The sequence below is a fragment of the Megalobrama amblycephala genome, linkage group LG5, assembly GCF_018812025.1.
Source record: "Megalobrama amblycephala isolate DHTTF-2021 linkage group LG5, ASM1881202v1, whole genome shotgun sequence".
In the NCBI taxonomy this organism is placed as follows: domain Eukaryota; kingdom Metazoa; phylum Chordata; class Actinopteri; order Cypriniformes; family Xenocyprididae; genus Megalobrama; species Megalobrama amblycephala.
Genome location: NC_063048.1, coordinates 21814024 through 21829352, shown reverse-complemented (window position 1 = coordinate 21829352; position 15329 = coordinate 21814024). Strand labels below are relative to the sequence as shown.

The window sequence follows — 15329 nt, the reverse complement described above, 5'->3', positions numbered from 1 at the left end:
CGGTGATGTGACTTTACTATTGTGTATGTTGATGTTTGTGCATGTGTCTGCTGAGCAGACAGATGGACAGAGAGCCCTGTCTGGACTGGTGCCCATGTTTGTGGATCTAAACAACCTCTCACTTGAGACACAGACAGATGCCATGTTCAGAATGGAAAACTAGTGTAATATAAACTCTAAAGACTACAAACAAATCAGTCTGCTCCAAACTGTAGTATGCTACATTGCTGGTACTGTTTAAAGTTTGGGGTTGGTGCAATTTTTAAAAAAAAAGTTTTTTAAGAAGTCTCTTATGCTCACCATAACTGCATTTATTTGATCAAAACAAATGGTAAAATCTGTAATATTGTGAAACATTATTACAATTTAATATAACTGCTGTCTATTTTATTATATTTAAATATGTAATTTATTCCTGTGATAGCAAAGCTGAATTTTCCGCATAATTACTCCAGTCTTCAGAGTCACATGATCCTTCTGAAATTGTTCTAATATGCTGATCTGGTGCTCAAGAAACATTTCTTTTTATTATCAAAGTGGAAAACAGTTGTGTGTCTTAATAAAATGCTATACTTTTTTTCCGGATTCTTTGATGAACAGAAGGTTCAAATTTAAAATAGAAATCTTTTGTAATTGTAATATTATGTCTTTACTGTCACTGTTGATCAATTTAATCTGGCCTTGTTGAATAAAAGCATTCATTTTTAACATTAATTACTGAAACCAAGTTTTTGAGCGATAGTGTCCCTAGCTAATATGTATGGAAGCTTGCTTCCGCCATGAAATAAAAAATAAAAAAGGTAATTGCGACTTTTTCTCTCACAATTCTGAATTGCATGATATAAAGTCAAAATTGTCAAAATTTTGAGATGTAAACTCACAATTGAGTTTTATAAATGTCCAATTGTGAGGGAAAAAAGACTCGGAATTGCGGGTTTATATCTCACAATTCTGACTTTATAACTCACACTTGCATGTTATAAAGTCAGAATTGCGAAACATAAACAATTCTGATAAAAAAAAAGTCAGAATTGTGGATTTATATCTCACAATTCTGACTTTATAAGACCCAATTGTGAATTTATATCATGCAATTCTGACTTAACTTGGAATTGTGAGTTTATATCTATATATCTATATCTAGTTTATATATCTATATCGAGATTTAAACTCGCAACTGCAAGTTATAAAGTCAGAATTGCCTGATAAAAACTCACAATTGCGAGAAAAAAGTCAGAATTGTGATATATCTCACAAAATATATATCTTCATATCTTTATATCTCGCAATTCTGAGAAAAAAGTCAGAATCGTCAATTACTTTTTTATTTTTTTTTATTTACTGCCAGAAACCAGCTTCCATAAATATGTAATTCTAAACATTTGAGTATGAAATGTGTAATTGAAATAAACGTGTAATGAATCTGCAGGAGAGAAGTGAAGATAGATGAACATAAGAAGAAAAACATCTGTCAGCACCATACTTTTAACTTGTTGCTCTTCTGCGGCAAAGTAAAATACGACCTACCCAAAACCATCTCTGACATGACCACCAAACCCTAATCCCTAATCAGAAGCCTGCTAAAGAAGAGAGAAAACAGCAACATCATGCAAAGGTAACATTACTGTTTTGCACAGCACATGTCCCCATATTCTCTATCTCTCCCTCTGTCTCGAATTGTGTATATATCTTTCAGAGCCCTGTGTCTGTCTTTGAGGAAATAAAATGCATGCAGTGATTCCAGTATTGTCTCCTTCAGTGCAAAAGAGCAGGCAAAAGTAATCTCATTTTTGTTTTTTCCTGTTTCATTAAAGTATGGTCGGACAAGCCACAAGACAATTAGCCAACCAGATGCCAAGCACAGCAGTGTTTATGAACAACCCTGTCCGACAGCAGTTGCACTGCAAACATCTACAACAGCAACATAAGTCTTGTAAAGCAGCAGAGGGATTTCTAAAAGCATCCGAGACACAAATCAGTGTCAAAAAAAACATTTTAAGAGCAAAACAGATGGCAATTTTCTAGAAGGCAAAAACAATTGGCAGGGTGAAGCAATCATATTATTTGTATTACAATTGTGTGCTCAAAAAGGCTAGATCTGATAAAACAGCTATAAAAATAACTTGCTTTTAATCCAAGACACAAGGCAAATTAATCTAAATGCTCACAAACAGTTCAGCCAAACTACAGAACCATGTGTCAATTGTGTGTTAAATCACAAACCACATGAACGCTGCCAACAACGAGTGTACAATGTTGAGGAATAAACAAGCACAACATGACACAAACATCTGCCGCAAATCAGTCATTCTTCATCCTGAAACTGTAACATTAGTGTGATTACTTCATTTGACCACTAGGTGTCAGGCTGCACATGGCAGAACTCAACAGAAACACAAGAGCATAATAAAAGCACTCACATTTTCAATGACAAATGTCCACTCTTTGTCTTCAAACTCCTCTGCATGGGGATCCTGAAAAACAGAATGTGGGGATTCATTTGATGGCATTAAAAACTGAAAGACAAAGCTCATTAAACTCAGTCTCAGTATAAAAGCCTGTTATAATGTCTTTTGCAGCAGGGATATTTGGAAACAGCAACTCCACAGATCAAATCCAACTCTACTGATCATTACAGGGGAGAAAAAACAAGATCTGCATTTCCTTGCTTGTTATGTAAAACCTATGAGGGATGTAGAGGCACTTTCATAAATGACTTATCCAAAGCTTTATCTGGTTACATCAGTAATATAATGACCAAAACAGTCCATTTTTGTCACAGAGGAACTGATGCCAGTCTGTCTGTCTATCTTTAAAATGGCATACAATAATATCAAATACACTTTTTTTTTTTTTTTTTTTTCAAACTCCTCTGTCTTGAGCACATTTCATAGTTGAAGTTTATTGGTCAGCTAAACGTGCACATATGAAGACATGCATGCATACAGCTTCACCTGAACTGCTCTTCTGTTGTTCTAGAACTGTCCCGGTCAGCTGACTTCATGGTTGGCGGTACACAAATGAAACATTCATGAACTCACGAATGACAAACTGGTCCAATGCAATGAACTCCGGGAGATGTAGTTGTACATGACACTGATTAGGTTTGGTGAGAGCATGGCTGATAAGGAAAATGTTTGGACAAGCACTTTGTGTGTGTGACCTTTGTAAACACAATGTTTAGACTGTTAGAGGATATACAACACCAGGTCAACCTGTCAGCGCTAGCTCGTAACTTGCATGTGTGGTGTTAAGTCAGTGCTTTTGCCACTCTTGAGGTTATTAAAGCTGATGAAATCCAATATGTTTTATTTTATTTATGGGAGATATGATCAGAATCTTAGTATAGAGTATTTAATATCACTCATAACTCTTAAACTAAAATGTATATTATATATAATTTAATGTATTCTACATGCATAAGTAAATATATTTGAAAAATGAACCTATTTACATATTATAATAAATATAAATAACATTATGAATGATATCATAAAATATACTGTTATATATATAATATACACATTTAGCATGCATACATATTAAGTATAGTAATATTTGAAATACTACATACTATACATATTTATGCATGCAGCCTAGTGTTATATATACACACACAGTTAAACCAAAAATTATTCAGAAATTTTTGTATATTTTTGATATATTTTTACTAGTGGGTGCAGGACACTATAGTTCATGTATGCAAGTGAGGATAGTAAACTGTGACATATTATACCCAAAAATTCTTCATACAGTGGACTACCAGTAAAATTGATAAAAATTTGGAACCAAAAATTATTCAGACACTTTGACCTAACCATGGTTTTGCTCAAGTGTTATCTGACATAATTAAGACTTTTTTTCTGACACAATTTAACTCTGAGATCTTGTCATATTTTATTACTATTTTTATTATAAGCAAATCTTGCCACTGGTAAACTGAACTGCTAAAAATGTAAGAACTGCTGTCAGAATGTCATCCGAGTCAAGAGTGCTGTCATCTAAAATCCTGTGCTGTCAACATTAGGAACCTCACATGTACAAACTGCTCTTTCTCTCAGTATGTCTAATAGATGCACTTCCTGTATATTTGCACCTGGGTCTGACAATTCAGGATGTAAGGTCTCACTTTTCTCGTGCCATTTGGAAAAATCTGCTGACCGGCATCTCAAAAAACTAAAATACAGAACACACACTTCCTGCTGCCATGTCAGTTTCTGCAGCACACACACAAGAAGGGAGTTAAAATCTTGGACTATGGCAGTTAAATCACTGTGGAATCAGGATGTCTAGACACCAGCAGCCCTGCAGATCCCAACCAATCAGCTTCTGGGAAACAGCCAACTGCTACAACTGGCCCCAATAACGTCTAGGCCTACTTGGCCCCTAGACGAGAGAGTATTTGTGTGTGTGTGTCTATGTGTATGTGTTTACCTTAAATAAGGTGACAGTTATCTCTATGTTCTCTGGAACCGGCCACACCACCACTCCTCTATAGGGGTTCTTAATGCCAGGCTGCCAGCTATGAGACTGGGAACAAAAAAAATTACATTAGATGATACACAAGATGATTATAATAAATCCAATATGAAAACTAACATCTTTACTATATACAGAAAATATACAGAAGTTTTTATATATAAATTTAGCTAGTTGTTGTTACATAAACACTGCACACACACAAAAAAAGATTTTCTTACTGAGTATTTTGGTCTCGTTTTCCAGTTTGAATTAAACTTATTTTTCTTACCCATTGGCAGACATTTGTTCTTGTTTTCATTTTGCTTTTCAACAAGTAAATGCATCTGGATTTAAGATGGTTTTGATATTTGTAATGGAAAACAGGACAAAAACAATAAGAAAGAAAATATTTTTCGCAGTGAAGCATACAGAAGTTGTTACAAAAAACTTGTATTTTTTGAAATGTCTAATTTTTGGGCCAATATCAACACCAAATGGAATTCCGGGCCCGAGCTAACATCATTAGCTCAATTAATATGTACATTTATATGTGCATTGAACGTTTGATTTCAGCCAAACTAAAATCTCACAATTGCTTCGGTCTGACTACTCTTACCATACTAGTCTGGTTTTGATTAGTTGGATTTACAGACCTAGTTAATATGATTGCAGTTCAACATTGTCCAACATGTATACATTAATTGGGCTACAAATGTCTTCAAGAGGTGATGTGTACTTTTTAATCCTTCAAATTTATTTTTTGCATTATGTTTATGTATACTTGTTAGGGCTGTATGATTTATCACGATTAAACCGCACGCGATTTGCCAAAGGCTCCGATTATTTTATGCGCAATTTGTCTGTACTGTATTTGTCTGTAAAGCTGTACGGCTCTGTGATCAGTAGTAAATGCTTCACCATCTGAAATCCAGAGGGCGCTCTTGAAGATAATGCAAAAGATAACGTGCGTCATATTGCTGTAGCTGAATAAACAGAAGATTGAAACGCTTTGTTTAAACACACGACTGCCTTATTTTGTGTAAGAAGCCACATTATCTCACAGAAGGATGCTCAACTGTCGTTGAGGTGAGTGGAGTAAAAATATGTTATTAAATGTTGTTTTTTGTTGGACAAGATGTTAATAAATGCTTCTCATGTCTGGAAAGATGTTTGACGCGTGTTGCTTTTTCAAATGCAAATTATAAGCGACTCAAACTTGCAGTGCTTCAGATGGATTAGCATTTGGAGCCATACTTCACTGACAAGATGTGCATAAATTTAAAAAAAGTAAAAGTAAATCACAGCCTTTGCAATTGAATCGCGTTTAAGTTCAATGTTTTTTCATATCGTGCACCCAGATTTTACATTTACTTAAAAATATAATTACAATATACTTAAAATATTTAAGTTTGGTTGTATTATAAAATATAAGTATATTCTACTAATTTGTGGGTGTATTTGAATGTGTTAATAAATGTAAGTTAAACGCACTCAAATTATGAAGTTTTTCTCCTGACCACGCCTCCTGAATTCAAGGAGCTGTTGATGAGCAGTTGGAACATTTGTTTTGGCTGTTCTACAGACATTTTTTCCAAACATTTACCTTTTTATAGTTTTTCACCAAAGGATAAAATCACAATTTTTAAGTTACCATCATCGAGGTCAGGGTTTGTTTTAGTTGAGCTCTTGACCCTTGACTTTTTAATATTAGATTTTGTTTGGGCAGTTTTAACTGCATTAAAACCAACCAGACAAGCAAAGTTAAAAGATGATCAGGTGGTGTTGATTATGTTTTCACATTATCATTATTTGATCTGAATCACTGAACTCATTTAGAGCCCAATCTCTGAGTTAGATTTACATTATTGATTACAGCAGTACTGTGATTCTACAGCTACAGATCAACTTTTACAATACAATTTTTTTTTTTTTGAAAAGGCACACACAGACATCAAGATTCAGCGTATGAATCTCAACAACGGTGACAAGCAACATATTCTGATAAACAGATCAACTCTGAACATTAGAAAACAAGCTACTAAAAACAGCAAAATTTAAATAGTGAGAATAAAGAAAATTACTAAGACAATTCAGCTCATAATTTATTCATGCAGCAATGCATGATGGGAGGCATGGATGAATTTTGATTGGTGGCAAGTTAACTTGCTTAGTACATTGAACTTAAATATAGTAGGTGTAATAACTACAAAGTAATTAATATTACAAAACATTTTAAGTTAAATGAACTCGAATTATTAAGTTAACATTACTTAATTTTTTTTAGGGCAACCAGTTTCCTCAAATTTTTTAAGTAAATTCAACTTATCCGGGCTAAAGGCCTTTGCACACTGAGTCCGAAATTTTCGCATGCGTTTTTTCGTATTCGCAATCCTAAAAATTCATCACGCACAGAGACCTTGCAAACTGAGTCTGATGCATATTAATGAATGCGTTGCGAAAAATCGCAAAACAATACAAAATGAAGTCTTCAACCAGTGAGCACGATTAGTTGTCTCCTCTCTTCTTAAAAAGAGAAAAAGAAAGAGGAAATATTGGGTCCATTCAATCCCGAGATTGCAAGAAAGGAGATTTCACCTCATCACGGAGCTGCCCCGAGCGTTTCAAAGTTTACTTCAGGATGTCAGTGGCTCTGTTTGATGCTTTACTACTGGCACAATCTGTCTTTATATTCGGTCTCTTTGTATTCCTCACGTTGTTTGTCATTCAGTGCTGCTGTTTTGTGCTGTAGAAGACGTGGATTAATTTGTCAGATGGCATTCTGGATTTTTGCGTTCGCGTACGGTGGCTCTGAATTGTCAAAACGTCTCTCAAAATGCGTGCCACGGATGCGAAAAACGCAGAAAATCGAACCTGATCCGAATATTTTTTTGACGGACGAAAGTTTCGGAGGCAGTGTGCAAACGCGATTGACATAACGTGAGGTCGAATTTATTTTTTAACGTGCGAACGTTTCGCATGCGAATTTCGGACTCAGTGTGTAATGACCTTAACAGTGTGTGATAAATCGTGCAGCCCTAATGCTTGTACTGAAAAATTAAGACTAACTTGACTACGCAAAAACCTGCTACTGCACATAAACATACTTAAGTCATTGTTAGATTGAAAATGCAATAAAAAAATAAAATAAAAAAAAAATTACCCACCTTTGAAGATTTCCTTCGGCTTCTTCGTGTCCAGACAACAACTAGCTTGTCCGGTTGCCTAAAAAAGGACACGAGAGAAAAAAAAATTAAACAACCAGTGCTAAAAAGCTAATAAGCAAACATAATAACTAATTTAAACACTACCAGAGCTTCTGATTTCAGCTCTACGGTGCACAAACTACAGCAAATTTGAGTCTGAATCACTTGTGGCCCAACAGAGAACAAGATAAGGAATAAAAGATGAAGATGCTGAGAACCAGCCTTCTCTGGAAAGGGTTCAAAGTTCAAATGATGCTGCAAATCCATTCATACCCATATCACACACAGCCTAACCCAGCAGTACATAAACTCACTACTTTTTTGATACAAGTGTATGTGTGCACAGGATAAATGTCCTGATGGAGTTCAGGTGGCAAGACCTCTATTACATGAAACAAATTATATACAAAAATCATTTCTCATGCTAAAGCACAAATACACCTCACAGTACAACATTCACAATACACAAAGTGAATAATGACACTCACGGACAGACTAACAGGTTTAATGATAAACGGACTGTTAGACTTGAAGGACAAAAAGGTTTTAGCACATCTGAGCAGAACTGAGAGAGAGAACAATCACAGAGAGAGAGAGAGAGAGAGGATCCAGGACTCGTGAGCTTAAACTGGATTACCAGCAGTAAGAGGCTTGACCGCAATCTGACAGGTGTGTTTATGCATGTGTGCTGTGTGTGTCTCTCATTTTAAGAAACATCACTGTTCTCATCTAAACCATTCCAAACACGATGGAGCAGACGGTATCTATGCCGATCTAAAGTGACTCCTGGTGCGTATCTGGATTATTCTAGATTACTATATGGATCAGTTTCCCAGGAACAGAGAAAGTGCTCCCCAAAAAGGATTTTCCATGGAGAATCACCACTGACAGGGCATTTCATCCAATGACTAGACTTAAACTGTGTCCAGGAAACCAGCAAGAGAGAATCAGAGAAACCATGCATAGACGCTCCATTGTGTCTCTACATTTCTAGAAGACGCACACACACTCCCTCCTGCCCTACGGCATCATGCTGTGTGCAACATGGAGCATGAAGACAATCTGTTTTCAGTCATCTCTCACTCTGCAAAACTCTTTCCTTTTATCCTCCTTTCTTTTTTTCTGTCTGTTCCCATCCCTACTTCCTGGACTTCTGTGTTTCCTCTAGGCTAGTTGACATGCTCTACTGCAGGCCCCGATTCACATGATTTTATCAGAATGTTTTTCATATCAGCGTGATGTTTCCTCTTTAGGATGGATGGGTCACTATGTTTTTTGTTTTGTTTGTTTTTTAAATAAAATTTTATTCAGCAAGGATGCATTAAATTGAGCAAAAGTGACAGTAAAGTCATTTCTAATGTTTTTAAGATTAATAATATATGCTTCTTGACTTGAATACCAAACCAGCATATTCGAATGATTTCTGAAGAATCATGAAACACTGAAGACTGGAGTGATGATGCTGAAAATTCAGCTTTGCCTTCACAGAAAAAAAAAAACACTTTAAATATATGTCAAATATCTACAGTATATATAATATATAAACAGAAAACAGTTATTTTTAAATAGCAATAACGTTTCATAATATTAAATTTTTAGTGTATTTTTGATCAAATAATTTCAGTCTTGCTGAGACTTCTTTTAAAAACATTAAAAAAATCTTTCTGTCCCACTACTCAGTTTTTAAAATGATGTATTTTTGCACATTCATACTTTTTACAATACTTTCTGAAATCTAATCTTCATCACTTTCAAATGTCTCCATTTCATAGTCTATAGTCAATGTTTTCCATCTACACTTAAAGGTGCCCTAGAATGCTTTTTCACAAGATGTAATATAAGTCTAAGGTGTCCCCTGAATGTGTCTGTGAAGTTTCAGCTCAAAATACCCCTTAGATTTTTTATTATTCAATTTTTTAACTGCCTATTTTGGGGCATAATTATAAATGCACCGATTCAGCTTGCTTCCCGTTTAAATGCTTGCGCTCCCCGCCCCCAAGCTCGCAACTCTATAATACATTGCATAAACAAAGTTCACACAGCTAATATAACCCTCAAATGGATCTTTACAAAATGTTTGTCATGCATGCTGCATGCATGCATCAGATCATTTAAGTATGGTATTTATTTGGATGTTTACATTTGATTCTGAAAGAGATTGATAGTGCTCCGTGGCTAATGGCTAAAGCTAACATTACACACTGTTGGAGAGATTTATAAAGAATGAAGTTGTGTTTGTGCATTATACAGACTGCAAGTGTTTAATAATGAAAATAACGACATGGCTCTGGTCTCTGTGAACACAGTAATAAACGATGGTAACTTTAACCACATTTAACAGTACATTAGCAACATGTTAACGAAACATTTAGAAAGACAATTTACAAATATCACTAAAAATATCATCATATCATGGATCATGTCAGATATTATTGCTCCATCTGCCATTTTTCGCTATTGTCCTTGCTTGCTTACCTGCATAACGTCTGATGACTCGGCTGTGCACAGCTCCAGACGTTAATACTGGCTTGTCTAATGCCCTGAATATGGGCTGGCAATGCATATGCAAAAGTTGGGGGCGTACATATTAATGATCCCGACTGTTGCATCACACTCGATGTTATGTTGAGATTCGCCTGTTCTTCAGAGGTCTTTTGCAAAAATCAAATTTACATAAGAAGGAGGAAACAATGGTGTTTGAGACTCACTGTATGTCATTTCCATGTACAGAACTCTAATTATTTAACTATGCCAAGGTAAATTCAATTTTCAATTCTAGGGCACCTTTAAAAAAATTATGAAAAAAATGCACAAGCATTTAAGCACACACACACACACACACACATACATCTGTTTTCCATAAGGAGAAAATGCTCCAGAGGAAAATGTACTCTTAAAAAATGGAGCTCTAACAGGGTTCAAACTCATTACTCGTGACTGTTAATAAACCTGTAGCCCTAGATACCACAGCCAGTCTGTTGACTGACCATCTACTACATACACCAAAATAGCAAATGCTGACTGAAAATCAGTTCAAATTTGATTGGCTGGCTGTACGTCAAAGGTTTGAACCAGATGCCAGTGTCCTGTATGTTTCTACAGCACTGCACTGAAACCTATCCGAAAACTAAACACAAGCAACACATGTTCACCAGAACTTCACAGTTTTACTATTGTTTAAATGTGTTTCCTGCCGCAATCCCACCAGCAGCCTGCCAGAAACAGAAAGAACCACACCTGTAACTCATTTCATGGTTCATTTCTTACATTTCATTTCTGCACTCTGTGCCCCCTAGGGTACAGTTCATTTCTCAGACCCATTACTACAGAACCGTAAAGTCGGCCAGTTGTTTTAGCTGAGTTTTGTGGCTGCAGGTCATGCATGTCTAGATACATTAAGATTTACTTTACCTGCCAAATCCAGAGAGTCTTTTCACTGTGCTTTCAAGGTCCATCTTAACTACGGTTCTCTACAAAACCCTAAAGTGAAACTGTTTGGTATCCATCACTGGCATGCTATGTAGATCATACACCTGGTAGGTGTCTGCTGATAGAAAACTGTCAACATCTGAGGTGCGAGGAATGAAGCCAAGACTGTCAAACCATTCGTTTAAAATCGATAGGCTGGAGGTCTGTAACTGTGTTCACATCTTTTATATAAGAACTCCATGAGGCCCCGATCAGACAGAAAGTGTTTTTCAGGTTTGAAAACGCGAGGCGCACCATACTGCCTTTTTCCAGTTGACTTTTTTTAATTAAAAAAAAAAAAAAAAAGAGCAGTGTGCTGCTTTTTTTTTACGTTGCTAGGCAACCACAGAGTCAGCTGTCCTGTCAGTCTAATCAAGAATTATAGCTTGAGTGCTCTAGAAATTTGGTTTTCTGTTAAATAAACTGTCACATTAGCAGAAACTTAAAGAAAAAAGAAAAAAAAAAAAAAAAAGGACAAGCAGAGGCAGAGGCAAAATGCTCACTGTCATCAATAGAAAACAATTTAAAAAAGGTGCCTCTGACCACGAAGAAGAAAAAAAAAAAAAAAGGTTCTGTCTGATTACATTGACCTGAGAAGTTGGGCAGCATTTATTTGAAATGGAAATCTTTTGTAACATTTTTAACTGTCAATTATGAATTTAATGTGTCATTGCTGAATATAAGTTCTTAAAAAAATATATATACAGTACAGTCCAAAAGTTTGGAACCACTAAGATTTTTAATGTTTTTAAAAGAAGTTTCGTCTGCTCACCAAGGCTACATTTATTTAATTAAAAATACAGTAAAAAACAGTAATATTGTGAAATATTATTACAATTTAAAATAACTGTGTACTATTTAAATATATTTGACAAAGTAATTTATTCCTGTGATGCAAAGTCTGAATTTTCAGCATCGTTACTCCAGTCTTCAGTGTCACATGATCCTTCAGAAATCATTCTAATATGCTGATTTGCTGCTCAATAAACATTTATGATTATTTTCAATGTTGAAAACAGTTGTGTACTTTTTTTTTCAGGATTCCTTGATGAATAGAAAGTTCAAAAGAACAGCATTTATCTGAAATACAAAGCTTCTGTAGCATTATACACTACCGTTCAAAAGTTTGGGGTCAGTAAGAATTTAAATTTTTATTTTTTTGAAAAGAAATTAAAGAAATTAATACTTTTATTCAGCAAGGATGCATTAAATCAATCAAAAGTGGCAGTAAAGACATTTATAATGTTACAAAAGATTAGATTTCAGATAAACACTGTTCTTTTGAACTTTCTATTCATCAAATAATCCTGAAAAAAAAATATTGTACACAAATATTTTGTACAATTGTACACATTAAATGTTTCTTGAGCAGCAGATCAGCATATTAGAATGATTTCTGAAGGATCATGTGACACTGAAGACTGGAGTAATGATGCTGAAAATTCAGCTTTGCCATCACAGGAATAAATTACTTTGTGAAATATATTCAAATAGAAAACAGTTATTTTAAATTGTAATAATATTTCACAATATTACTGTTTTTTACTGTATTTTTAATTAAATAAATGTAGCCTTGGTGAGCAGACGAAACTTCTTTTAAAAACATTAAAAATCTTAGTGGTTCCAAACTTTTGGACTGTACTGTATATACATATCTTATTGACCCCAAACATTTAAACATTTGTGAACATAACCAATTGTCAGCTGCAAAATCAATTAAATGTTTAACTACTCAAGACTTTTAAAAAATATTATTAATAATAATAATAATAATAATATAATTTTTTAATACTTTTGATTTTAAGGAATTTCCAGAACCAGACTTTAGGAAACCCTGATCTAAAATAAGATTATTCTAAAGGTCTAAACAATCTGAAAACTGCTTTTCTGTAGGATTAAAATAGAGCTGCATGTATTCCGCCTAGCTAGTAAAAGAAGATGTACAACACCCATTAATAAACATTAAACACCCCCATAAAAAAAAACAACGGAAAATGTTGTGGGTGTGAGAGAGAAAAATTTATAACCATCTTGAGCCTTTACCAAGCATTCTTTCTATTACAGAAAGAGACAAAGACAGAAAACAACTTAAATTTACTTTATAACATTGCAACAAACTAATTGTCTCTGAGGCAAATTACCTCAAGATGCCATTTAAACTTTTGATTACAGCAAAACAAAAGCTGTAGATTTGAGGAGGGCTGACATAAATAAATAAACAGAAAAAGAGTAACAAAGTGGGTCATCGCGCAGCAGGAGATGTTATCAGCAGGAAGTGGAGGCGGGTAGAGAGGGTACACAGACAGACAGACCGGCAAACCCTGGAGGAAAATCCTTCACTGAGCACTAGAAGCACAGCTGCCCAAACGCGAACGCTAAAGCTGCTATTCCACACCATCACGCACAGAGATAACGAGAAAGAGGCTGGCATTTGTTTAGTTTATACTTGCCATTAAAATCAATCTCAGGTGTTTACACCTGGTAACACATGTATCTCCTGTGACTACTTGTGATCAGAATGGGGTTTTTTTTGGTGGCTTTTTCCCCATTTAAATCCTTTGTTTAGCACTTTTGATTTCCTTCATTTATGTCCAAGACGCAACTGGATGAATTATCATTTAAACTATTATGTGATGTTGTTGTGGCATTTTAACTACCTGCATAGGTGGTTTTTATCTGGATGTAACAAGAAAGAAAAACAGGCGCACCTAACAGGCAACCCAACTTAGAATCTTAGTCTCAACAAAGCTTAACACAGTCTCACAGAGAGCATGCAATAAAGATGTCCGATTTGCAAACAAATGGCTCTTTTCAAGGGTTCTTTTAAGATTCAGAAGATTTGATCAAATTGATTCACAAATCTATCAGATACAAACTGAATCGTTTAGACAAACAATCAACTTGCTCTGTAACTCAGATTACTGACTCACGGAATCACAAGTTATTACTTTTAGTCATGTCTGAGTCTAAGAAAATCATTGTTTGTTTTAGGCACATTGTTTACAAATCAATTTCTTCACTAAGGCCTTTCTAATTCTAATTCTTGCTAAATTAAGTTAACAAACCTCAAGTGATGGTGTAAAAAAGTCATGTTTATAACAATTCATTTGGGGATGTGTTTCTAATAAAAATGTCAGATATTTATTAGAGCTGCACAATTTTGGATAAACTGAGAACAACCCTCTACGGACACAGTGAAGCTCGAGTTGCCATTACCCACTAGACTTTTTACATGGAATGCAAGAACAATGCAAATGTAAAAAGTCTATAATATACATTTCAAACATAAAGACAAGTAAATAGTCTGTAATAAAATAAGAACAAATAATTAAACTACAAGCAATTGCACAAATAAACACAATATAACAAAGATACAAATGAAATAAACCATGCCTTTAGGTATATCTAACAGTAGTTTGATACAAATTAGGTAGATTAGGTAGCCTACAGAATTAGTATAAAGTAATCAAATGTAAAATATCAATGCATATAGTCTTCACTGTATAAATTAAAAATAGTTGAATCCTTATTAAAGTTACACAAGTTATTAAGTCAAGAAACTTTTTTTGTAGGCTTTTGCTGTTTGATTTACATTAAAAACAGTCAGCAGCAGGAATATTAGGGTGCTGTCACTTTAAGAGCGCATGCACGGATCCAATATACCAGTGGATCCCAAACTTTTTAGAGTGGAGTACCCCCTGAGGCATCCTTCTGTGTACCCCCTCTCTTCCACTTAGACTGCACCTTTTCCATTAAAGGGTAATATTTGCCCCTAAATTGACTTTCCAGTGCATTTTTATCTCAATAATGTTTTAAATAAAAGTTCTATAGATAAATATGCAATGATGATAAAAAAGTGAAAAGTGATTCTTTTAAATACTAAAACCGCCAGTAGGTGGCGGTAAGTCTTAATGCGTGAGTCATCGAGTCATTCATTCATTCAGTAACAAAACAAGTGGCTGTATTTATGAATGAATCATTGAATCAATGACTTTCAAGAACGATTCATTCAAAGCCACAGATTCGTTCCGCTGTGTGTTGTAGTTCTGCTGGCTTTCGTTGAAACTATTATTTCATTGCAAAATAGAGCAAATACTGGCATTGTGCCTGTTAGAAATACATGCTCGGCTTTAATGTTATTTTAAGGTGGGGAAGAATTAAATGAATGGCAAAACTCAGCATTTTGTTCACATACCT

General features: G+C 34.8%; 1 protein-coding gene across 1 annotated transcript in view; it reads right to left on the bottom strand.

Moving 5' to 3' along the window:
* Positions 1-15329, bottom strand: part of ehbp1 (EH domain binding protein 1) — a 162351-nt gene that overhangs the window by 127704 nt on the left and 19318 nt on the right. Inside the window, 3 exon segments of the mRNA XM_048191236.1 lie at positions 2421-2474; positions 4435-4530; positions 7626-7683. Coding sequence (XP_048047193.1) covers positions 2421-2474; positions 4435-4530; positions 7626-7683 — 208 coding nt within the window.